This window comes from Ochotona princeps, chromosome 11 (assembly GCF_030435755.1).
Source record: "Ochotona princeps isolate mOchPri1 chromosome 11, mOchPri1.hap1, whole genome shotgun sequence".
In the NCBI taxonomy this organism is placed as follows: Eukaryota; Metazoa; Chordata; class Mammalia; order Lagomorpha; family Ochotonidae; genus Ochotona; species Ochotona princeps.
This window is the reverse complement of record NC_080842.1, coordinates 49873806-49892620: the sequence shown is the minus strand read 5'-3', so window position 1 is coordinate 49892620 and position 18815 is coordinate 49873806. Positions and strand designations below refer to the sequence as shown.

Sequence of the window (18815 nt, the reverse complement as noted above, 5' to 3'; positions counted from 1 at the left end):
TGGGTCCAAGACCTCTGTGGTTGGATCCAAGACACTGTCTCTTGTGGCAAGTGCATTCTCTTTCATGAAGGCTGTATTCAGATATCACTTCCTTCAGAAAGCCCTCCTGACACACCGTTGAGAACTGAATTCGTTTCCAGAGAAGCCCCCTCAACTTCCTCGGATTAAAATGATCGGCTTCTTGCAAATTCATCATGGCCAAGACAGATGCACAACCCAGCTCGCGGGGCTCTGCAACAGCCTCAGTGGCTTCCTGGCTGTGACCAGCCATGCTGCCTGCTGCACTCGACTCTCACTGTGCTGCCACCCAAGGGCTCTTCCTGTGGCCTTGTGGCTCATTGCTGTCCTCCCCCAGGTCATCACTCCCATGTCACCTTCTCACCTTCCCTCGCATTTCAGTCCATTCGCCTGCCATAATGAACTTCCAGACACTGTCTGACTTAAAAACCACAGAAACTCATTCCTCACAGCTCTGGAGGCTGAGAAGTACTACATCAAAGTGCCAGCAGATACCGTGTCTTGTCTAGATGTTGCTGCTGTCTTATTCATGAACTTGACTCTGTGGCTATGTCCTCACAGGGTGAACACACTTTTTGATGAACACACAGATCCACCCTTATGCTCTACTGCCCCCAAATCCCTACCAACACTTAGAGGTTAAAGTTTTTATGTATTTATGTATTTATTTATTTATTTATTTATTTATTTATTTAAAAGGCATAACTACAGAGAGATGGGGAGAGAGACAAAGAGATCTTCTATTGCTGGTTTATTACAGATGACCACAACAGACAGGTCTGGGCCAGGCTAACACCAGAAGGTAGAACTCTAATCAGATCTCGCGTGTAGATGGCAGCAGCCCAAGCACTCCACCCTGCTCTCTCAGGTGCAGTAGCAGAGAGCTGTCAGAAGAGGAGGCACCAGGTCTCTAGCCAGTGTTCACATGGGATGCCCACATTGCAGGCAAAGACGCACTTTGGTTTCAGCACACAGCACCTTCAAGTGAAGATCCCTAAATCCAAGGTGCTTCATCTCTCCTCTTTGGTTTGTATTTCTCCATGAAATTTATCACGTGGCACAGATGTTTTATAAATCTGCTTTTTAAAAATTATTATTGATTGCCTTCCTAAGAATACATGACTCACAAGCTGGAATCAACTGATCTAAGCCACATGTTTTGAGCAGAGACCAACAGGCTGGCCTGGCTGTAGCAGCGGGAATGGCTGCTTGACCATTTGTCTGTTGTGTGAAAGCAGCGTGAATGAGCTGGTGTATTCCTCACTCAGCTTAGTCCCCTAGGAAGCTGCTGCCCTTACATCTGGCATAAGTGGAGGCTATTGTGAGTTTGTCATTGGGCAGACGCAAGATGCTTGCACCCTCTCCAAACCTGGCAGTATGCCCATTGTGGATTCTGTTCTCTAGCATTTACCTGTGTGAAACCTTAAAAATGGGACTGTGTCAGGGCCTGGCATGATGGCTCAATTGGCTAATCCTTCCTCAGCAAGCATCAGGATTCGGTATGGGTGCTAGTTTGTGTCCTGGCTGTTCTGTTTCCCAACCAGCTCTCTGCGCGTGACCTGGGAAAACAGTAGGGAATGGCCCAAAGAATTGGGACCCTGCACTTACGTAGGAGATCAGGAGGGAGCTCCTGGATCCTGGCTTCAGATTGGCTCAGATCTGGATCAGCTCCACTCCAGGCATTGCAGCCATTGGGGAGTGAACCAGTGGATGGATGATCTTTTCTTTCTGACTCTCTTTCTCTCTATGAGTATGTCTTTCCAATAAAAATAAATGAATAAATCAGCCTGGCACGGTAGCCTGGCAGCTAAAGTCCTCACCTTGCAAGTGCCAGTATCCCATATGGGTGCAGATTCTAATCCCGGCGCCCTGCTTCCCATTCAGCTCCCTGCTTGTGGCCTAGGAAAGCAGTTGAGGACGCCCCAAAGCCTTGAGACACTACCCATGTGGGAGACCAGGAAGAGGAGGCTCCTGGTTCCTGGCTTCAGATCAGCTCAACTCTGGCTGTTGTGGCCACTTGGCGAGTGAATCAGCTGACGGAAGGTCTTCCTCTCTGTCTTCTTCTCTGTATATCTGACTTTCCAATAAAAATAAATCTTTAAAAGAGATGAATAAATCTCAGGAAAAAAATTGAACTGCGTCACAGACATGAGAGAAACGTGATCAGAGATGCCCACCAAATAACACTAAGCTGATTTTTGTTTTATGCTAAACTGTGTTTGGGAGAATATTTCTCACACAATAAATTCATTATAGTTTGTTGGGTCCTTTATTCATTAGTAGATTTCCCACAAATATTCCTGTTAATGCCAGTGAGTGAGATTCCCACTGTTCTGTTCAAGAGCAACAGAGCCGGTGTATCACCTGGGACAGCTCCCATTGTGAAGGGAAGATGGTAGGGGGATGTATGTCTCAGAGATGCGTCCTGCTCATTCGCACTAGGGCTCCCCCAGAACATTGGGAGTTGTGCTGAACTGGTCCTCACCTGAAGGGTCTAGTACACCCCAGGCATCTCTTCATTCATTTGTTCATTCTGTCATTCTCTTAACAAATCATTGTTCTCTCTTAACAAATCATTGTCAACCACCTATTGCTTGGAACCAGTCAAAGAAAGGCATTTCCTGCCCTTCCCCCATCCCCTTGCACCTGTAACCTTTACCCTCCTCACCTGTAACCTTCTCTGGGGCTGACCCAACTGAGCTGCCAGCAGCCAGGCCTGCTGCCTCCCTGCCATGGTCACAGTCAGGACAGGAGCATCCCTGGTCTGCCCATGGCTGGAGAGTGAAAGTGGATCTCACTTCTGACGTCCCATATGCTCCATTTCTAGGTGCAGAAGAAAAGGGAGAAGAATTTGCCAGAATGCTCACAGAGCTCCTTTTTGAATTACACGTGGCAGCCACACCTGACAAACTCAATAAGGTGAGTACATGCAGTTCTGAGAGTGTGTGCGTGCACATGTGTGTACATGTGCCTGCATGCCATGTTCAAGGGTCCCATTGTAAAATCCCCCAGAGCCACCTGAAATAGAAAAGTTGAGCCCCGTGTGCACAGTGAAGGGGAAGAAGTTGGTCGTTAACATTCTGGGGGCTTTGTGATGTCATGAGATGGGAGAACATGCTCACCCGGGACCTGAGACACACATTTGTGTTGCTTTGCAGTTAATTACCTGGTGTACTTGAGCCCCTTACCCCCTGCAGGTCAGGCAGCAGAGTAGTGAGCAGCTTCAAGACAGGGAAGAGGAGGATGGGGAAACTGCAGGGTGTGTTCCTGTTGCAGCCCTGCCCCCACTAAGGAGCAGCTCCAGAGCCAGGCAGCATGAGGCCCACCAGCTAGCTGGCTGAACCCCATGACCTCTGCCACCTGCAGTGCCTCTGCTGCAGGTCTACTAGCGCCTGCTAATCACTCCACAGTGTTTCATTACTGTGAGGTGATGTGTCTTGAGAAGCCACCGACCATTAACTACTGAAAACCCTGTGGCATTTTCCCATTCCTCCCTCCCGCCCCCACTTCCATCTCCCTTTGCCCTCACTGCTTTCTAGAACACTGGTGTACCTAGACCCTCACTTATCAATGTGGACAAGGAAAGGGCAGAATGAGACAGTGAGGTGGTGGTATGAATAATTTCTTTATCTCTTACAAGGGTCACTGATTCTGGCATGTCAGTGACTTGAACACAGTGGGAAATTATCTCATTCATCTTCCTGCAGCACCTGCCACCACTGCTTATGGAGGGGGTGGGCAGTGGGACCCCAAGGTTGCATGGGCTTGTTTACCTGGTCAGGATAAATCTTTGTTCCTAAAGGGACTGTTATGTTGGTTTTTCTCTTCCCCAAATCTGTTTGCCAATAGCTTGGCATTCTGTACTCTGATGTGTTAAATTTTGATGCCCATACTTTAAGGGGAGAAAGCATGGCAGCATAACCACAGAAGACACCATTCCTTGGGCCAACAGCTTAAACTGTTGTGATAAAATTGGACAAACCTGCTTCTTCTACATTTAGGAAAAAAAAATAGCAGGAGATAGGCAAAATGGTTTCTGCTGCTTTAGCTTAGCCATGACTTGCAAGGCCATGGATTGCTTAAACAGCGCTCATATAGAGTTAAACTCAGTCACAGGGCAGGTGGCCAGCCAGTTGGTTAAGTTTGCCCTGTCCCACAGTGGGAAATGCCAGGATGCCACCTTCTTGCCAGCACAGACCCCCGGAGGCATCAATGATGGCACAAGTGATTGGGTTCCTGCCGGATGCAGCACCCAACTCTGGCCACTGCAGGCATTTGGGGACTAAACCAGTGAATGGGACTGTGCTCTTTCCCTGTCCCTTTGCCTCTCAAATACATACACTAATAAAATTGGTGTTTTAACCCCACCACAGAGCAGCTGCAAGTCTTTCCAGAACTTTCCTCTCACCTCTGTGATGTTAAAAGACTTCTGTGAGGCCAGAGATCAGAGCCATCTCATCTCCCCAGCTTACTGTGTGATTAGGCTTATGAAACAGTATGAGCTTCCAGGGGCCCATCAGACAAAATTGCTTTAGCCATGGCCCTGGCTAAATTTCCAACCTGTGTAGAAAAAAAGGGCTGTTATTCTTTGATAGTGGGTCATGAAAAGTGAGAAATATACTACAGAATTTCCAGTGTGACTATCGCTTTTGTTATCCCAATACCATTTTTAAGTGCTTCTTTAAAAGTGCTAGAGCAGGCATTTGGCTTAGCGGTTGAGACATCACTTGGGATACCCATGTTGCATAGCAGAGGAACCTAGATTCAAGCCCTTGCTGTGTTTCCAATTCCCGCTTCCTGCTAATGGGTACCCTGCGGGGAAGCCAGTGATGACTCAAGTAGTTGGGTCCCCTGGCACTCACCTGGGAGACCTGAATGCCCAGTGTTAGCCTGCCAGTCCTCTGTCGTTGACATTTCAGGGAATGAGGTAGCACCTGAGAGCTCTGTAAGAGGCTGTCTCTCTGCCACACAAGCAAATCAGATTTTTGAGTTGTGTTGTGTTTATTTATTTATTTATTTATTTATTTTTACTGAAAGGCAGATTTGGACCCGGCGCCGTGGTCTAGCGCCTAAAGTCCTTGCCTTGAACGCGCTGAAATCCCATATGGACACTGGTTCTAATCCTGGCAGCTCTACTTCCCATCCAGCTCTCTGCTTGTGGCCTGGAAAAACAGCCGAGGACGGCCCAAAGTCTTGGGACCCTGTACCTGTGTGGGAGACCTGGAGGAGGTTCCTGGTTCCTGGCTTCAGATCAGCGTAGCACTGGCCGTTGCGGTCACTTGGGGAGTGAATCATCGGATGGAAGATCTTCCTATCTGTATATCTGACTTTGTAATGAAAATAAAATAAATCTTAAAAAAAGAAAAAAAGAAAAAGGCAGATTTACACAGAGGAGGAGATACAGAAAGATCTTCCATCCGCTAGTTCACTCCCCAAGTGGCTACAACAGCTAGAGCTGAGCTGATCCAAAGCCAGGAACCAGCAGCTTCTTCTGGGTCTCCCACATGGATGCAGGGCCCCAAGGCTTTGGGCCATCCTCTACTGCTTTCCCAGGCCACAAACAGGGAGCTGGATGAGAAGTGGAACAGCCAGGACATGAACTGGCAGCCATATGGGATCCCAGCACATGCAAGGCAAGGATTTAGCCACTAGGCCATCGTACCAGGCCCTCAAGTAAATTAGATTGTTAAAGATTTATTTATTTATGTTGAAAGAGTTACACAGAGAGAGGGAGAAACAGACAGAGGGTGTGATTTGTTTTCCATTCACTAGTTTACTGCCCAGATCTCCACAGTGGCTGACATTGAACCAGGCCAAAGCCAGAGCCAGTATCCACTGGGTCTCCCATGTGAGTTTCAGGTGACCAAGTGCTTGGGCCACCTTCTGTTGCTTTTCCCAGGCCATTAGCAGGGAGCTGAATTGGAAATGGAGTAGCCAGGAAATGAACTGGCACCGTATGGGATGTCAGCATTGCAAGTGGAAGCTTTTCCCACTTCATCACACCACTAGTCCCAATAATGTTTTGGCGTCTGCAGCCTCTGCTGTGTTCTCACCAGACATTTTTTCTCTTCTGTCCCCTTTCATACTTTATTTGTTTACCAGAAAACAATGATATGGCTGTCTTTTAAGAAGATAAAGGAAGGCCCCATTACTTTTTAAAAATAATTATTTTCGGGGCCCTGCGCTGTGGCCTAGTGGCTAAAGTCCTCGCCTTGAAAGCGCCAGGATCCCATATGGGTGCCGGTTCTAATCCCGGCAGCTCCACTTCCCATCCAGCTCCCTGCTTGTGGCCTGGGAAAGCAGTCGAGGACGGCCCAATGCTTTGGGACTCTGCACCCGTGTGAGAGACCTGGAGGAGGTTCCTGGTTCCCGGCTTCAGGATCGGCGCAGCACCGGCCGTTGCGCTCACTTGGGGAGTGAATCATTGGATGGAAGATCTTCCTCTCTATCTCTCCTCCTCTCTGTATATCTGACTTTGTCATAAAAATAAATAAATCTTTTTAAAAAATAATTATTTTCATCTACTTGAAAGGCAGAACGAGAGGGAGAGAAAGAAGAAAATCTTGCACTTATTGTTTTACGCTCCAAATGCCTGTAACAGCCAGAGCTGGGCCAGGGTAGAGAAGCCAGGAGGCTGGAACTCCATCCCAGTCTCCAGCTTGAGTGGCAGGACCCAAATGCTTAGGTTACCATCTGCCACCTCCCAGGAAGTGTGAGCAGAAGGCTGGATTGGAAGCAGAGATGCAAAGAGTTGGGCAAGCACTCTCGTAGGGGATGTTGGTGTTCCACACAACAGCTTCATGTGTTGTGCCATAACCCCCACCCCCACCCTAACCCCCATTCCTTTTTGAACATACAGGGACCCATTCTAGACACAAAGAGCACCTTAAGTCTAGTTGTGGGGTGGGGATCCCTTGGGTTGCCTGTTTACATGGTAAGTACATTTTTGATTGGGCACCTCTGTAGGCCATGAAGAAAGCTCATGACTGGGTGGAGGAGGAACAGACCATGGTGTCAGTAGATGTGGCCCAGGAGTCAGAGCAGGAAATGAAGAAGGAAGACAAGGAGGAGAAGTCCGGAAGCTCTCAGGAGAAACAGAAAGAGAAGAGAACCAAAACCATAGAGGTGAGTCTGTTCTAGATTGTTCCGTTTATCTAAGTGAGAAGATAACGTTTTCCTTTCCATTTGTATCCTGTGCAACATTATAGAAATATACATAGGAATCAAATAAACATAAAATTTCTGTGTGCCAATATCATTCCTGGCTTTGCATAGGTTTTTTTGGTTTTGGTTTTGGGGTTTTTTTTTTTTTTTTTTTTTTTTTTTTTGCTTTCCTCCATAGCCTTACCATTATAATTTCAAGAGGAAAAGATCTTTAACACCTTTATCAACTGACCTTTTCAATAAAACTGTTATATGTAAATGTGTTCATATAAAATGTCTTTATGCCTCATAGCTGATGGAGTAAATGATGAAAACTTTCTTTTAAAAAAATTCATTGCTGTGCTAGTAGTTTATAGTTCAATAAATTTCTATGTGCATAATTTAAATCTTGTCAATGTTCAGAAAAGGAGTGTGAAGGGCGGGTATTTGACCTAGTAGTTTTCTAAAATATCTCTTAGATACCCAAGTCCTGAGTTGGAGTTTCTGGGTTTGAGTTCTGGATCTCATTCTCAATTCCAGCCTCCTGCTAATATGCACTCATATTAAGGTACATGGCTTAAGTACTTGGAAGTGATGGCTTAAGTACTTGGAAGTGGTCTTGCCCTATCCCTGTGAACCCAGCAGCACTTCATTTCATGGCAACATTCCACTTAGGGAAATCTGAAGTGTACCAGTCACCTCCAGGGAAACCTTGTCCTATCATGGTTGATGTCATGGTTGATGGTTGTTTAGGAGTCTTGTATCATTTTTTGTGTGTCACAAAGCTTTAAAAAAATAACGTTGGTTCAGCAAATGATTTCTTACTTGTACTTATTTATTCCAGGAAGTATACATGTTATCCATTGAAAGTCTGGCAGAAGTTACTGCACGCTGCATTGAGCAGCTTCATAAAGTAGCAGAATTAATTCTTCATGGACAAGAAGAAGAAAAATCAGCTCAGGAGCAAGCTAAAGTTCTGATAAAGTAACTCTTCCTTTATCATTTGAATTTCTATTTTTCCAATTCAGATGTGTGTGTGTGTGTGTGTGTGTGTGCCACTCAGCTATTACACATGCATATATACCCTCAACAAATAACAGTTCAGGTTTCCAGGTAACTCATTCATTTGTTCTTTAGTCACCTTAAGCAATGAAGACTCCCTTAAGAAATGCATTAAGTTAACAAGCAGTTAAGAAGACATCCTAGGAATTATTTATGAAGAAATTTAAGGGAAGAGACACTGAATCACTTAGAGCTAAGAAATGTTTATTTTAGTAGGTTGAAATCTTGGAAGCAGAGAACTTGGAGCATAATTATCATTTCAATACAAGGCTGTAACTTCTCCGCTAGCTTGGCAAGCGTGACCCAGCAGACTGCCCTGTACCTAAGGACTTTGAGCATGTAGACATACTCTGACCTCAGGGGTACATAGAAGGTCTCTAATGCAGGCCGGTTCACAGAGGACGGTGTGTGTGCTGTAGTAAGTTACCTATCATGTCTTCAATGAATGGTAGCTATTTTGTTAGCTTGTTGAATGAAATAAAAATGTGTGTGAACCAAAAAAAGCACCCTGAAAATAGGTGGGGACAAACGTGCTTCCTGGTACTATTATTCCCTTTGCCAGCTAACCGGTCTGCTTACTTCTGCATTGGCATTGTAGGCTGGGGAGCAGATTTTTAGTTGGAAGATCTTCCAAAAAAGTCAGTATCAGTATGTTTGGGGACATTTACTTCATTTTGTAACACTTTGTCTTGACTAGATTTTTTTTATCTAAACATGTAAAAATCGAAGAGGTTATAAGAAATACATACTTCCCACTATTCCTATAAGGAGTATGTGTTTACATCAGTGTAGAAAAGGAGAAAAAAAGGACAGAGTAGGAAAAACATAAAATTTTGAGAATAGCATTTCAGTACTGTTTTACCTTTGCAGTACTGATTTGGAAGGGAAGGGCTGAAGTTCAGAAGTTCCCCAGGACTGACAGGACCCTACCTTTAGCTCCTCTCTGGTTCCCAGCCCTGATGATGCCAGGATTACCAAGCTGCAGCAAGCCCTTGTGTTTCTGCATTGTAAATTCTGTTCCACTCACCTGCCCTAGGTGCAGAGTAACTCTGAGCTGTCTCCGGTCTGGCTGTTAATCCTTTCCGCAGACAAGTTGTGGGTGGTTGAGTGGATTTAGCTCATCAGATCTGTACAAAGGAGTTAGATAGGGCATATGTTTGGTAAAACTTACCTCTGCTGACCTCACTAGATCTTTTTACATATAATATTCTTAATGGGTTATTGTTTTATAAGAGCATTTTAATCACTATTTATAGAAGTCACATAAAATTACCATTATGAGAAAGCAGAATACTCACATTGTTAGGAAATTAGATTTTTAGATTTGCTCTTCATTTCTGTCATCATTGTAATTTAGGATGACATTGTTTTGGTTTAATATTCATGTTCATGTTGCATTATTTTCTTGGAGTAAAGTCCTAGATATGGGTTAACTAAAGTAAACTTGGAATTTTGAGATGTCTTAAAAAATATTCTCCAGGATCTTTGAGACATCTAATAAAAATATGATCAAAAAATTAAGAGATATCAGAGTTCTAATCCCACCTCTACTATTTATTGCTGCATGTCCAAAGCAGGCTAGTTAATAACTTCCTTAAAGTTTCTTTGTTTCTATAAAATGAGTGCAGTAATATAACCTGTAAGGTCTTTATGAGGATTAAATGTAACTAAGCACACAGAAGTATCTAACCTAGGGCCTTGGCAAATGTTTATTATTATTTTACAATGACCAAAAGACTGGGGACCAGCCACCTGTCAAGGATTTGCACCCTCTGTCAATGCTGAGCTCAAACCTCATATTTTTGCATGTAGTTCTGAAAAGATGTCAGGGGATTCTGCTTTCCTGAAGGCTGGAGAGAGGCCCAGGTTTAGATTGCGCTGACTGAATCCTGGAACATTGTTGAGGAGAGCCATGGGAGTGCACGTTTCTGTAGCATGCCTGCTCACTGCATCCTGTTCTTTGTCCTGTGCTTTGAAATGAAATACTGAATGCAGACAGTAAAATATTGTACATCACTGCAAACCTGCAAGCCTCTTTTTTTCCATCTCATTTCAGGTTAACTACTGCAATGTGCAAAGAAGTGACCTCTTTATCAAAGAAGTTTACCAATTCCTTAACCACTGTTGGGGTAAGATTACAGTCTTGGTTCCCTGTGTCACCTGGTTTAAGGAAGGTGGGGACAGCGGGGGTAGCATGGAAAAGTACAGGATGCAGCAGCCTTCCTGACAGCTCCAATACCATGATGAGTGCCAAGGTCAGGCCAGTCAGGCCAGGGCCCCCTCTCTCACGACCAGCAGTATGGGGCTGTCCTCTAATGGGTTCCAGCACGAGTCTGCCATCTCAGACGTATAGCATGGCATGTGAGTGTTTGAACCTCTATGAGTTCTGTTGTCTTTGTTTTTAAAAAGCAGTTGTCAAGCAAAAGTTCTCATCATTTAATGTCAGCAATGTATCTGACTCAGGCATCTCTATTGGGGCAGCTAGGGCTGGAAGGAAGATTGGGACTCTGTGGTTCTGATGAAGTCTCAGGTGGTGGCAGAAGGGTAACTCTCCTGATCCAGAGTCCACTTTTTATGGAGCAAGACTTCAGCAACTGGGTGCGCACTTGACAGGGAGACTTCAGAAGGTTCATGGAAAAAGGCGTGCTATAAAAAAAGCCATGCGTAGATTCCAAAATAATTTTTGCACCAAAAGAAACATGCCTTTTGAAATTCCTTTTCTCCATCAGACTTTTTGTTTCTTTTGTTTGAAAGGCAGAGAGACCTTCCCTCTATTGGTTCACTCCCCAGAATGCCTACAGAAGCCACATCGGGGCCACCAGGAGCCAAGAGCCCAGAACTCAGTCCAGGTCTCTTCATGTGTAGGTGACAAGGACCCTAGTCCCGCAGTATCAGGAAGCTGGATTAGAAGCAGTGCAAACCGGACTTACGTCCCCCCTGGTGTGGGATGCCGGCATCTCAGACCGAGATGTAACCACTACACCCAGTATTTACCCTGCACGGACTTGTTGAAGTCCTCTTGCATGCATAACATCAGGAACACACACATTACCTGGTAAAAGACAAAGCCTGCAATGCTATCTGCCAGCAGCGCTACACAGGAGATCTTGTGCTGATCTTGTCCTCTGGTAAAGTATTGACATCAAGGCCCCTTTTCTGTTCTCAGAAACAGTCATTACTCATAGCTTGAAGTTAATGAGTGTGTATCGCTCTCCAGACTCTGTTTAAATTGCTACACATCTCATTGATTCTGAAAACCAATGTCATTTTATTGCCTGCATTTTGATTATATTCTATAGGTTTATTGATAATCAAATAAACACGAAAGCAAATACCATAGTGGATTTTCCTGTTACTTATTAAAATGACTGTGTTTTTAAAAAAGTTTTTCCCAAGACTCCATTACGGTTTCACCAGTACAACAGCACTCCTCCCCCTCCTTCTTTCCCCTCCCCCCACCCCCAGCAGAGTCATGGCAATGAAAGTGGGCTGCTCTGGAATGATATGTCTAATGTAAATGCTTCTTTCTTTTTTTTTTCTTTTCTTTTTTTTTTTTTTTTAACCACAGACTCTTCTAGGTTTAACAGGGGAAACCAGCCTGTTAAAATTGCCCTCTTTTCCCCAGGCCCTTAAATGGGTCATTGTCCAAGAGTAGGGTCCACATTGTACGTAGAGAGATGGTTGATTGATAAACCAATAGCAGACACAAGGATAACGATACTGATACCAGCTCCCACTTCTTGACCAGCTACTTTATGCCACTGGGATTAGAACCAGCACCCATATGGGATCCCGCGCTTGCAAAGCAAGGTAGCTTCTAGGCTACCACACCGGGCACAGAGAGAATTTTTAACGTTACTAGTCCCTACCCAGACCAGGGTAGGGACTAGGGTAAGAGTGAAGGACTTAGCTCACTTGCAAAATTTGAAGGGGTCCAAAAAAAGAAAGAATAAAAAGCAGAAAGCTAGCGATGCTTTTAACACAATACTTTTAAAAATAAAATTGCAGAACTATCATGATAAAATATTAACATTTTAAGAATGTAAGAGTCCAACTGTATGTGCTTGGTAAAATTCAGCATCACTCACCTCCCTCTACTGTCAGGTCTGAGTCTGAGCTCCTAGCTGTGTGACCTTTCACAAGTCGCTTGGTGTTCCTCTTCACTGTGTTTTCATCTTCAAATTGGAGTTGTCACAGTCCCTACCTTTGTGAGGTGACGTGGGTGACACACCAGGTGGGACGCCTGGTTTCCAGTAAGCTTGCCACTTCTCTCCACCCTCTCTGAGAGACACCTCCTCACAGTCGATGCATTTACTCCAAAGTGGATGCCTTGGCAAATGTGCATCTAATCTGTCGATTTCCTCCTGTTGACCCACAGAGCGACAAGAAGGCCGAGGTCCTGAACCCCATGATCAATAGTGTCTTGTTGGAGGTAAGTGGTTCCCAGAGAGAGAGAGAGAGAAAAAAAGGGGGCCTGGAATCAAGACAGATGTTAGCACTACTTGTTTTCTGCCTTTCTCGCAGGCCGTCTGTGTTATTTCTATTCTAAAGCCCATCGCCAACATTCTATTTTCTTTGTAAGCACATTTGTGCAGCTCAACCAGCTGTAAACCTACCAGTGAGGCAACAGGGCCTAATTTTCAGGAATTCCTAAAAGGAAACACTAAGCTCGCACATTAGTTCTGTTGCCATTGCCTCCCCATGGAAGCAGATGTCCACCTCTGAGTCTGACCTTTAGCACTGCGAGGATCCACCATGATGAGGCAGTGCTGCTCAGTCGTGATTTTCGGAAAGCAGGGCATGGCATGGTGGGTAAGGGAACCCTTGGTTTGGCTGGGCCTATGCTTCAGGCTGGCAGCCAGGGCAAGTGGGAAGTGTCATGCTTGCTTGCTCAGTGATAGGGACTAGGGTCCTGTGACCATTCACCAAGGATGCAGCGGCATCCCTCACACAGGTAGGACACTGCCTCAGTACGATTGCAGCTGTGCCACAAAGAATGATATAAGACAGAAGAAAGAGGCTTGGGAAGATAGGCTTCTCATTCATTTGTCACACACTGGTATTTGAGCTGGAGTTAGCATCTCCCATGAGGGATCACACTAAGAAATTGGCATATCGACATCCCGCCCCAAGCACCCAGCTCCTGCCACAAGACGTCAATAAGCCAAGTTGACCATGAGAATGTAAATATAGCAGTTTCTTGCTTTTTGAAGTGGCTGTCAGGGACAGAGTCTAAACTTCAGGTGGGATACTGATATATTTATAGCGATGTTTTTGGGAATTGTGCCTTCCTGTTAAGAACAATTACCAAGCTACAGAAACAGCAAAGTGGTGACACCAAGGATGATTGTTTAGGATGGAACCACACTGGTGTGGAGTTGACCAGAGGACAGTAACTGTAGTAGCCGGTCCTGCAGGGACAGACCCAGCGGTTAGATTATACTGAGAAATTTGTCCCCAGCCACCCATGAGGCAAGAGCAGCTAAATTTACCTTGTTAGTCATAACAAAGATAAGCATATGTTTCTTTATTTTTCCTGTGGGAAGTGGTTTTCTGTTTTAGTTGAAAAGGCAGAGAGGTCTTCCATCCACTGGTTCACTCCCCAAATGGCCACAGTGGCCAGAGCTGAGCAGATCTGAAGCCAAGAACCAGAAGCTTTTTTCTGGGTCTCCCATGTGGGCACAGGGTCCCATGGGTTTGGGCCTTCCTTCACTGCCTTCCCACGCCATAAGCAGGGAACTGAATTGGTAGTAGAGCAGCCAGGGCACAAACCAGCATCCATATGGGATGGTGGTGCCTCAAGTGAAGGACTAGCTTGCTAATCCACAACAGCAGCCTCAGGTTGCCTAACATTTAAGTAGGTTCCCAATAGTGTTTGTGAGGCCACTGCAGAACCTGACTAGGAGCAAATATCTAAACCAAGAAACTAACAGGCAAGGAGGTGCGGGGGGAGGTGACCATGTTCAAGGAGTTTCCATGAATCATTGCACAAGAATCTCTCTGGTTAGCTTTGTGTGTATTATCGTCGTTCATTTGTCTGTAGGTGAGGATGATCTGCCTGCCTTCCTACTGTGCTTTTTGTGTCATTTCAGTGCAGTAGAGCTGATCTGGGGAAAGGAGAGGTAACACTGACATACTGGGTCACAAATATGCACACACGGATCTACCTCCAACTCCATGGGAATGGCTGGCCACTTTGGAGTGTGTTTCTCTATTAGTATAGATGGAGAGTTGGCCACATGCCATCCAAAAGGCTGGATTGGCATTCACTTGAAGTACCAACATTTCAAGCACAGGAGATCCGATACTGCAGGATTTGCGAGGGAGTATTGTCAGGTGGGAGAGCCTGGCAAGCCTAAACTTGGAAAATAACCCTGCGGTTTCTTGTCTCCCTACCCCCAGGGCTGCAACAGCACCACGTACATCCAGGATGCCTTCCAGCTGCTGCTGCCGGTCCTGCAAGTGTCCCACCTCCAGACCAGCTGTACGCAGGCATAGCTGGGACCTTGCCAGAGCCCAGCTGAGGAGAGGAAATGGTAGGCCACATTGCCTCCCTGTGTGTGCCATCTAAGGGAGAGATGCTCTGCATCCCAGCCACAGAAGGCCAAGTGAGGACACTACAAGCAGCTCTGCGCAGACGGGAGCGAGAGGACCAGGATAAGGAGCATCATCGTCTCTTAGTGCCTATGGTGGTTGACCAGTAATTGTGTTTTCTTGATGTTAATTTAAACCTATGTGGTTTACATGGACATTTTTTAAATCTGATATTCGTTCACAGACATTCCTATCCATTTTCCTAGTCAAGCATGCTCTATCTGGAAATTGATGGGCATACTTGAGATTTCTAGAATTCTTTAAATTTCTGCATTTCCATGTCCCATTCTTACGGTATGAGAAATTAAGTCTAATACTGAACTTTGTCTTGTTACCCAAATGCCATGGGCAAAAATAACACTACTTACAGATTTTATCTCTTATGGCGAAAGAGGAGCCAAAATATCTATAGTCATTTCTTGCTGTAAGAAGCATTTATTGAGTACCTACTGTATGCTCACAATAAAGAAACATGATTTTGAGGCAGGCGTCTTGGCATAACAGGCTAAGCAATTGCTTTATACAATTGCATCCCATATTAGAGTGCTTATTTGAGTCCTAGTGACTCAATTTCCTATCCAGTTCTCTATTAATTTGCCTGGAAAGCAGCAGAAGATGGTACTTGAGTCCCTGCCACCCTGATGGAGTGCCTGGCTCCTGACTTCAGTCTGGTGCAGCCATAGACGTTGTGGCCATTTGGGGAATGACCCAGTAGACGGAAGATCTTTCTGTCTGTCTCGTTCCCTGTAACTCTCAAATAAATACATCTTTTTATTAAAAAGAAAGATGGTTTCACCCCAGTAAAGACAGATTTCTGAAGAATGCTTTACAAAACCAATTGGTCCTTCCAATCCTTTAAATATACTTTATATAAAGTCTCACCTTCCACCTTTTTATGCCAGCTTTTAAATATGAGGTGAAGATATGCATGAATGGGGAGACTTAGTTTCAGATTGATCTCTCATGGTCGTAAGCACATGATGGCAAGTGACGAAGCTTGGAAGGATTCACCAAGAGCGCTCAGGGTGCTTCAGCGCGGGGACTGCAGGTATGTGATGACAAATCTGCACGGCTTGTGATCGCTGATGGCAGAGGCCATCGTTGCCTCTGCCATGTGGCTTGACCGGCTGGCACAGTGAGTCGCGGGAGGCTGTGCAGGTATTCCAGCCACTTTCAGGAGTGCCTCCTCCCCAGCTCCCACAGTCTTTGCAGGCTTCTGTGGATGCCCCACTGTTACAAGCCTACAGACACTGTGGCATGAAGGCTTGCCTGGTGTTCCATCTCAAGGGCAAATGATGTCTGTGGTTTTGCAAGGGTATATATTTCTCACTCACTTTGGTTTTATTCTCCTGCAAAGCCAACTTTCTTTGCTGCATTCAGGCATAAGTAGGGATATTTTAACACCAGGCACCTTCTTGTCAGCATGTCATTTGTGTGCCTCCTAGAACAAATAGGAAGCCTTGAAACAGTTTATAATCCGGAAAGAGAAGATGGTCAGAGGATTCAATTAATGATTTATGTGGGTCTCCTTTTTTAATTGTCTGAAATGTTTCTGTTGTTAAGACTGAAGAATGGTTAGCTGATAAGAATTTTATAAAAATTTTATTCACATATTTTAGACTTTTCATAGAGTAAAAAGGAAGAATGTACATTTTGGATTTAGTCATATCCTTTTTTTTTAGTATCAAGTGGATTTAAATGTAAACTTACAGAAGAGAAACAAATATTTTCAAAGGGACTAGGTCCCTGTGTTCCACATTAATTCCTACTGCATCCATCTCATGCATATGGCAGATTTTTAAACTGTGAAACAAGATGAGAGAAATAGTCCCCAAGAAAAGTAGTTGGCAGTATTCCTAACTGCGTTGACCTTTGAGTGAGAAAGAGAATGAAAATTGCCAGGAAGAGACCCAGGGCGGAAGGTGATGCTTGGGCCCTCCATCATGTGCGAGTGACTTTCTGTCTGAGAGAAGAATAATTTAAAATATGCCTGCCCTGCAGGGGTTTGGACTGCTGGAAGGATTTTCACCACTTTTAAATGCTTCTTTGCTTTGGAACGTGGCACAGCCAAGGACCAGATCTAGGCAGGTGTCAGTCAGGGACTGAGTGGTTTAGCAGGCTGACCTCAGAAGTTTTGTATTCCTTCAGTAAATCCTTTCCATAGATTGGGATCATTTCCCTTTCCGCAATTACCTTGAACAGGCAATCCAGCTTTTTCCTTACATCAAGTGCAAAGTAAGTTCAACCCTGAATAATGAATACAGTCCTGTGCTTGTGCCTTATTAAATAAAAAGCATCAAAAGCAGCTTTCAAATTCAAAGCAGATTGTATTCCAGAAAAATTGCTTTTGGGTGTTGATACATGCAGATCTAAAAGACAAAATGAAGTCCAACATCTTAAAGCACAGGCAGACCTAAGCTGAACTATTCTCTCCCACTGAGAACGGGCGTTCTCTATTTCCTCCCAATCTCACGCTGGGCTGCACACCCAACTCAGAGGTAAATGAATGGTGGGAGTCTAGAGTCCATCGCAGCAGAGAGCGAAGACACATAGCTATCCCAGCAGTACCTGCTGAGGAACTGTGGACCTCGGTTGCTGGACTCAGGGGTGATGAGGTAGCAGCAACCCTGGGCGGGCTGCAGGAGTATGCTAAATTTGCTGTGGGGCTGGACACACCGGAACCAGAGTGCTCCTTGGACTTTGTGGAGATGTGCTGTCTGGAGGTTCTCCCATGTCTGCAAAGTCACCTGCGCAAGCTGAATGTGCTGCTCTTACTAACAGAGGCAGGCAGAGTCCCCTCAGGGCCATGTTAGAAATCCACAACACCCCAGAGAAGTAGTTTAACAAAACTTGTAAGGAATGCTTCATGATTTTCCTTTCTTTAGGAGTGTGTGTGTGTGTGTGTGTGTGTGTGTGTGTGTGTGTACTGGGCACATGAAACTGATCCTAATACATGCCTTCAAATAAAAGCAGCTATTCTTGGGGTCAAGCCATTTTCTTTTGTCATGTCAAAAGCGCCCTTTGATCTGGCTGTTGTGTGTGTCCTACATTCTGATAGGCACAGGATTTCACTTGGAGTCAAAAAGCCCTGTGTTTGAAAGGCACATCAGAGGAGAGAGCCTGTGAAAAATCCCTCTGAGAGCTGCAGTTTTGCTGTGGCTTTTTTGTTGATTAGAATGTGTAATTCCCCAGGAGTGGATTCAGGGCGGCCATTCTGAACATATAAAGGAAAGCAATGATGTGGTTAACCCAGGGTCTTCTGTTTTCTACACTTGGCATCCCTGGGGCAGCTTCACGCTCCTGCATCTCCTGTATTCTCCGTCTGCCAGCCTGTCCACAGGGCTGTCTGCTCCCCAGCCAAGCTCTGGCAAGGCAAATTTCCATTGCTTTTTTCTTTTATTTTCTTTTGCTAGACCCTGACACTTACCTGAGTTACTCTAACCTCTGCACACTGTACCATTAGCAATGATTAGTGTTGGCACGCCTGCCAATTCTAGTGTGTTGGGCCCTCCTGGCCCGGGAGCAGAAGCTGATTAGGGAGGGCCAGAATTTTATGTGAGATTTCAACTATGTTTAGCTTAATCTGAATCAGCCAGGATTTTTTCCCCTCTGCATGAGCTGTCAGCCAAAAAGCAGTAGGATTATGGTAGCCTGTGGCCACTGTGAACTCACCTGGCTGGCCTGTCTCGCCCAGTCATTGCAGAGGCACTCTGTCATGCAGAAGAATAACATAGATGTTTTTTAAGTGCCTTCCCCAGCTCCAGTAAGGTGAAGTGATTCAGAGAGGTCTGTGTGCCTACCCTGGATTTCGTCACGGGCTCGGAAGCTGCCATTTGGAAGCAAAAGCCAGGATCAAAGCCAAGGCCAGATGGAGGAAACCTTGGCAGAAAACAGTCGAGTTTCTGCCCTTCGGTCCCTGCCCCCTCCATCTTTCTTCTTGGATTTTTTTTTTTTTTTGGATAGTCACTAAGGGCCTGTCTTCCAAAATCAGCTTTTAG

At 45.2% G+C, this 18815-nt stretch overlaps 1 protein-coding gene across 3 annotated transcripts in view; it reads left to right on the top strand.

Annotated features, from left to right (window-relative positions):
* FAM114A1 (family with sequence similarity 114 member A1) overlaps positions 1-15299 on the top strand; it is a 60934-nt gene extending 45635 nt beyond the window's left edge. For all 3 annotated transcript variants that reach the window (XM_058670197.1, XM_058670198.1, XM_036496868.2), the window contains 6 exons: positions 2846-2937; positions 6985-7143; positions 8006-8145; positions 10280-10352; positions 12602-12655; positions 14626-15299. In XM_058670197.1, the coding sequence (XP_058526180.1) occupies positions 2846-2937; positions 6985-7143; positions 8006-8145; positions 10280-10352; positions 12602-12655; positions 14626-14721 (614 nt within the window). In that variant the 3' untranslated portion in view covers positions 14722-15299. The remainder of the gene's footprint in view (positions 1-2845; positions 2938-6984; positions 7144-8005; positions 8146-10279; positions 10353-12601; positions 12656-14625) is intronic.
* The last annotated feature ends 3516 nt before the right edge of the window (positions 15300-18815 follow it).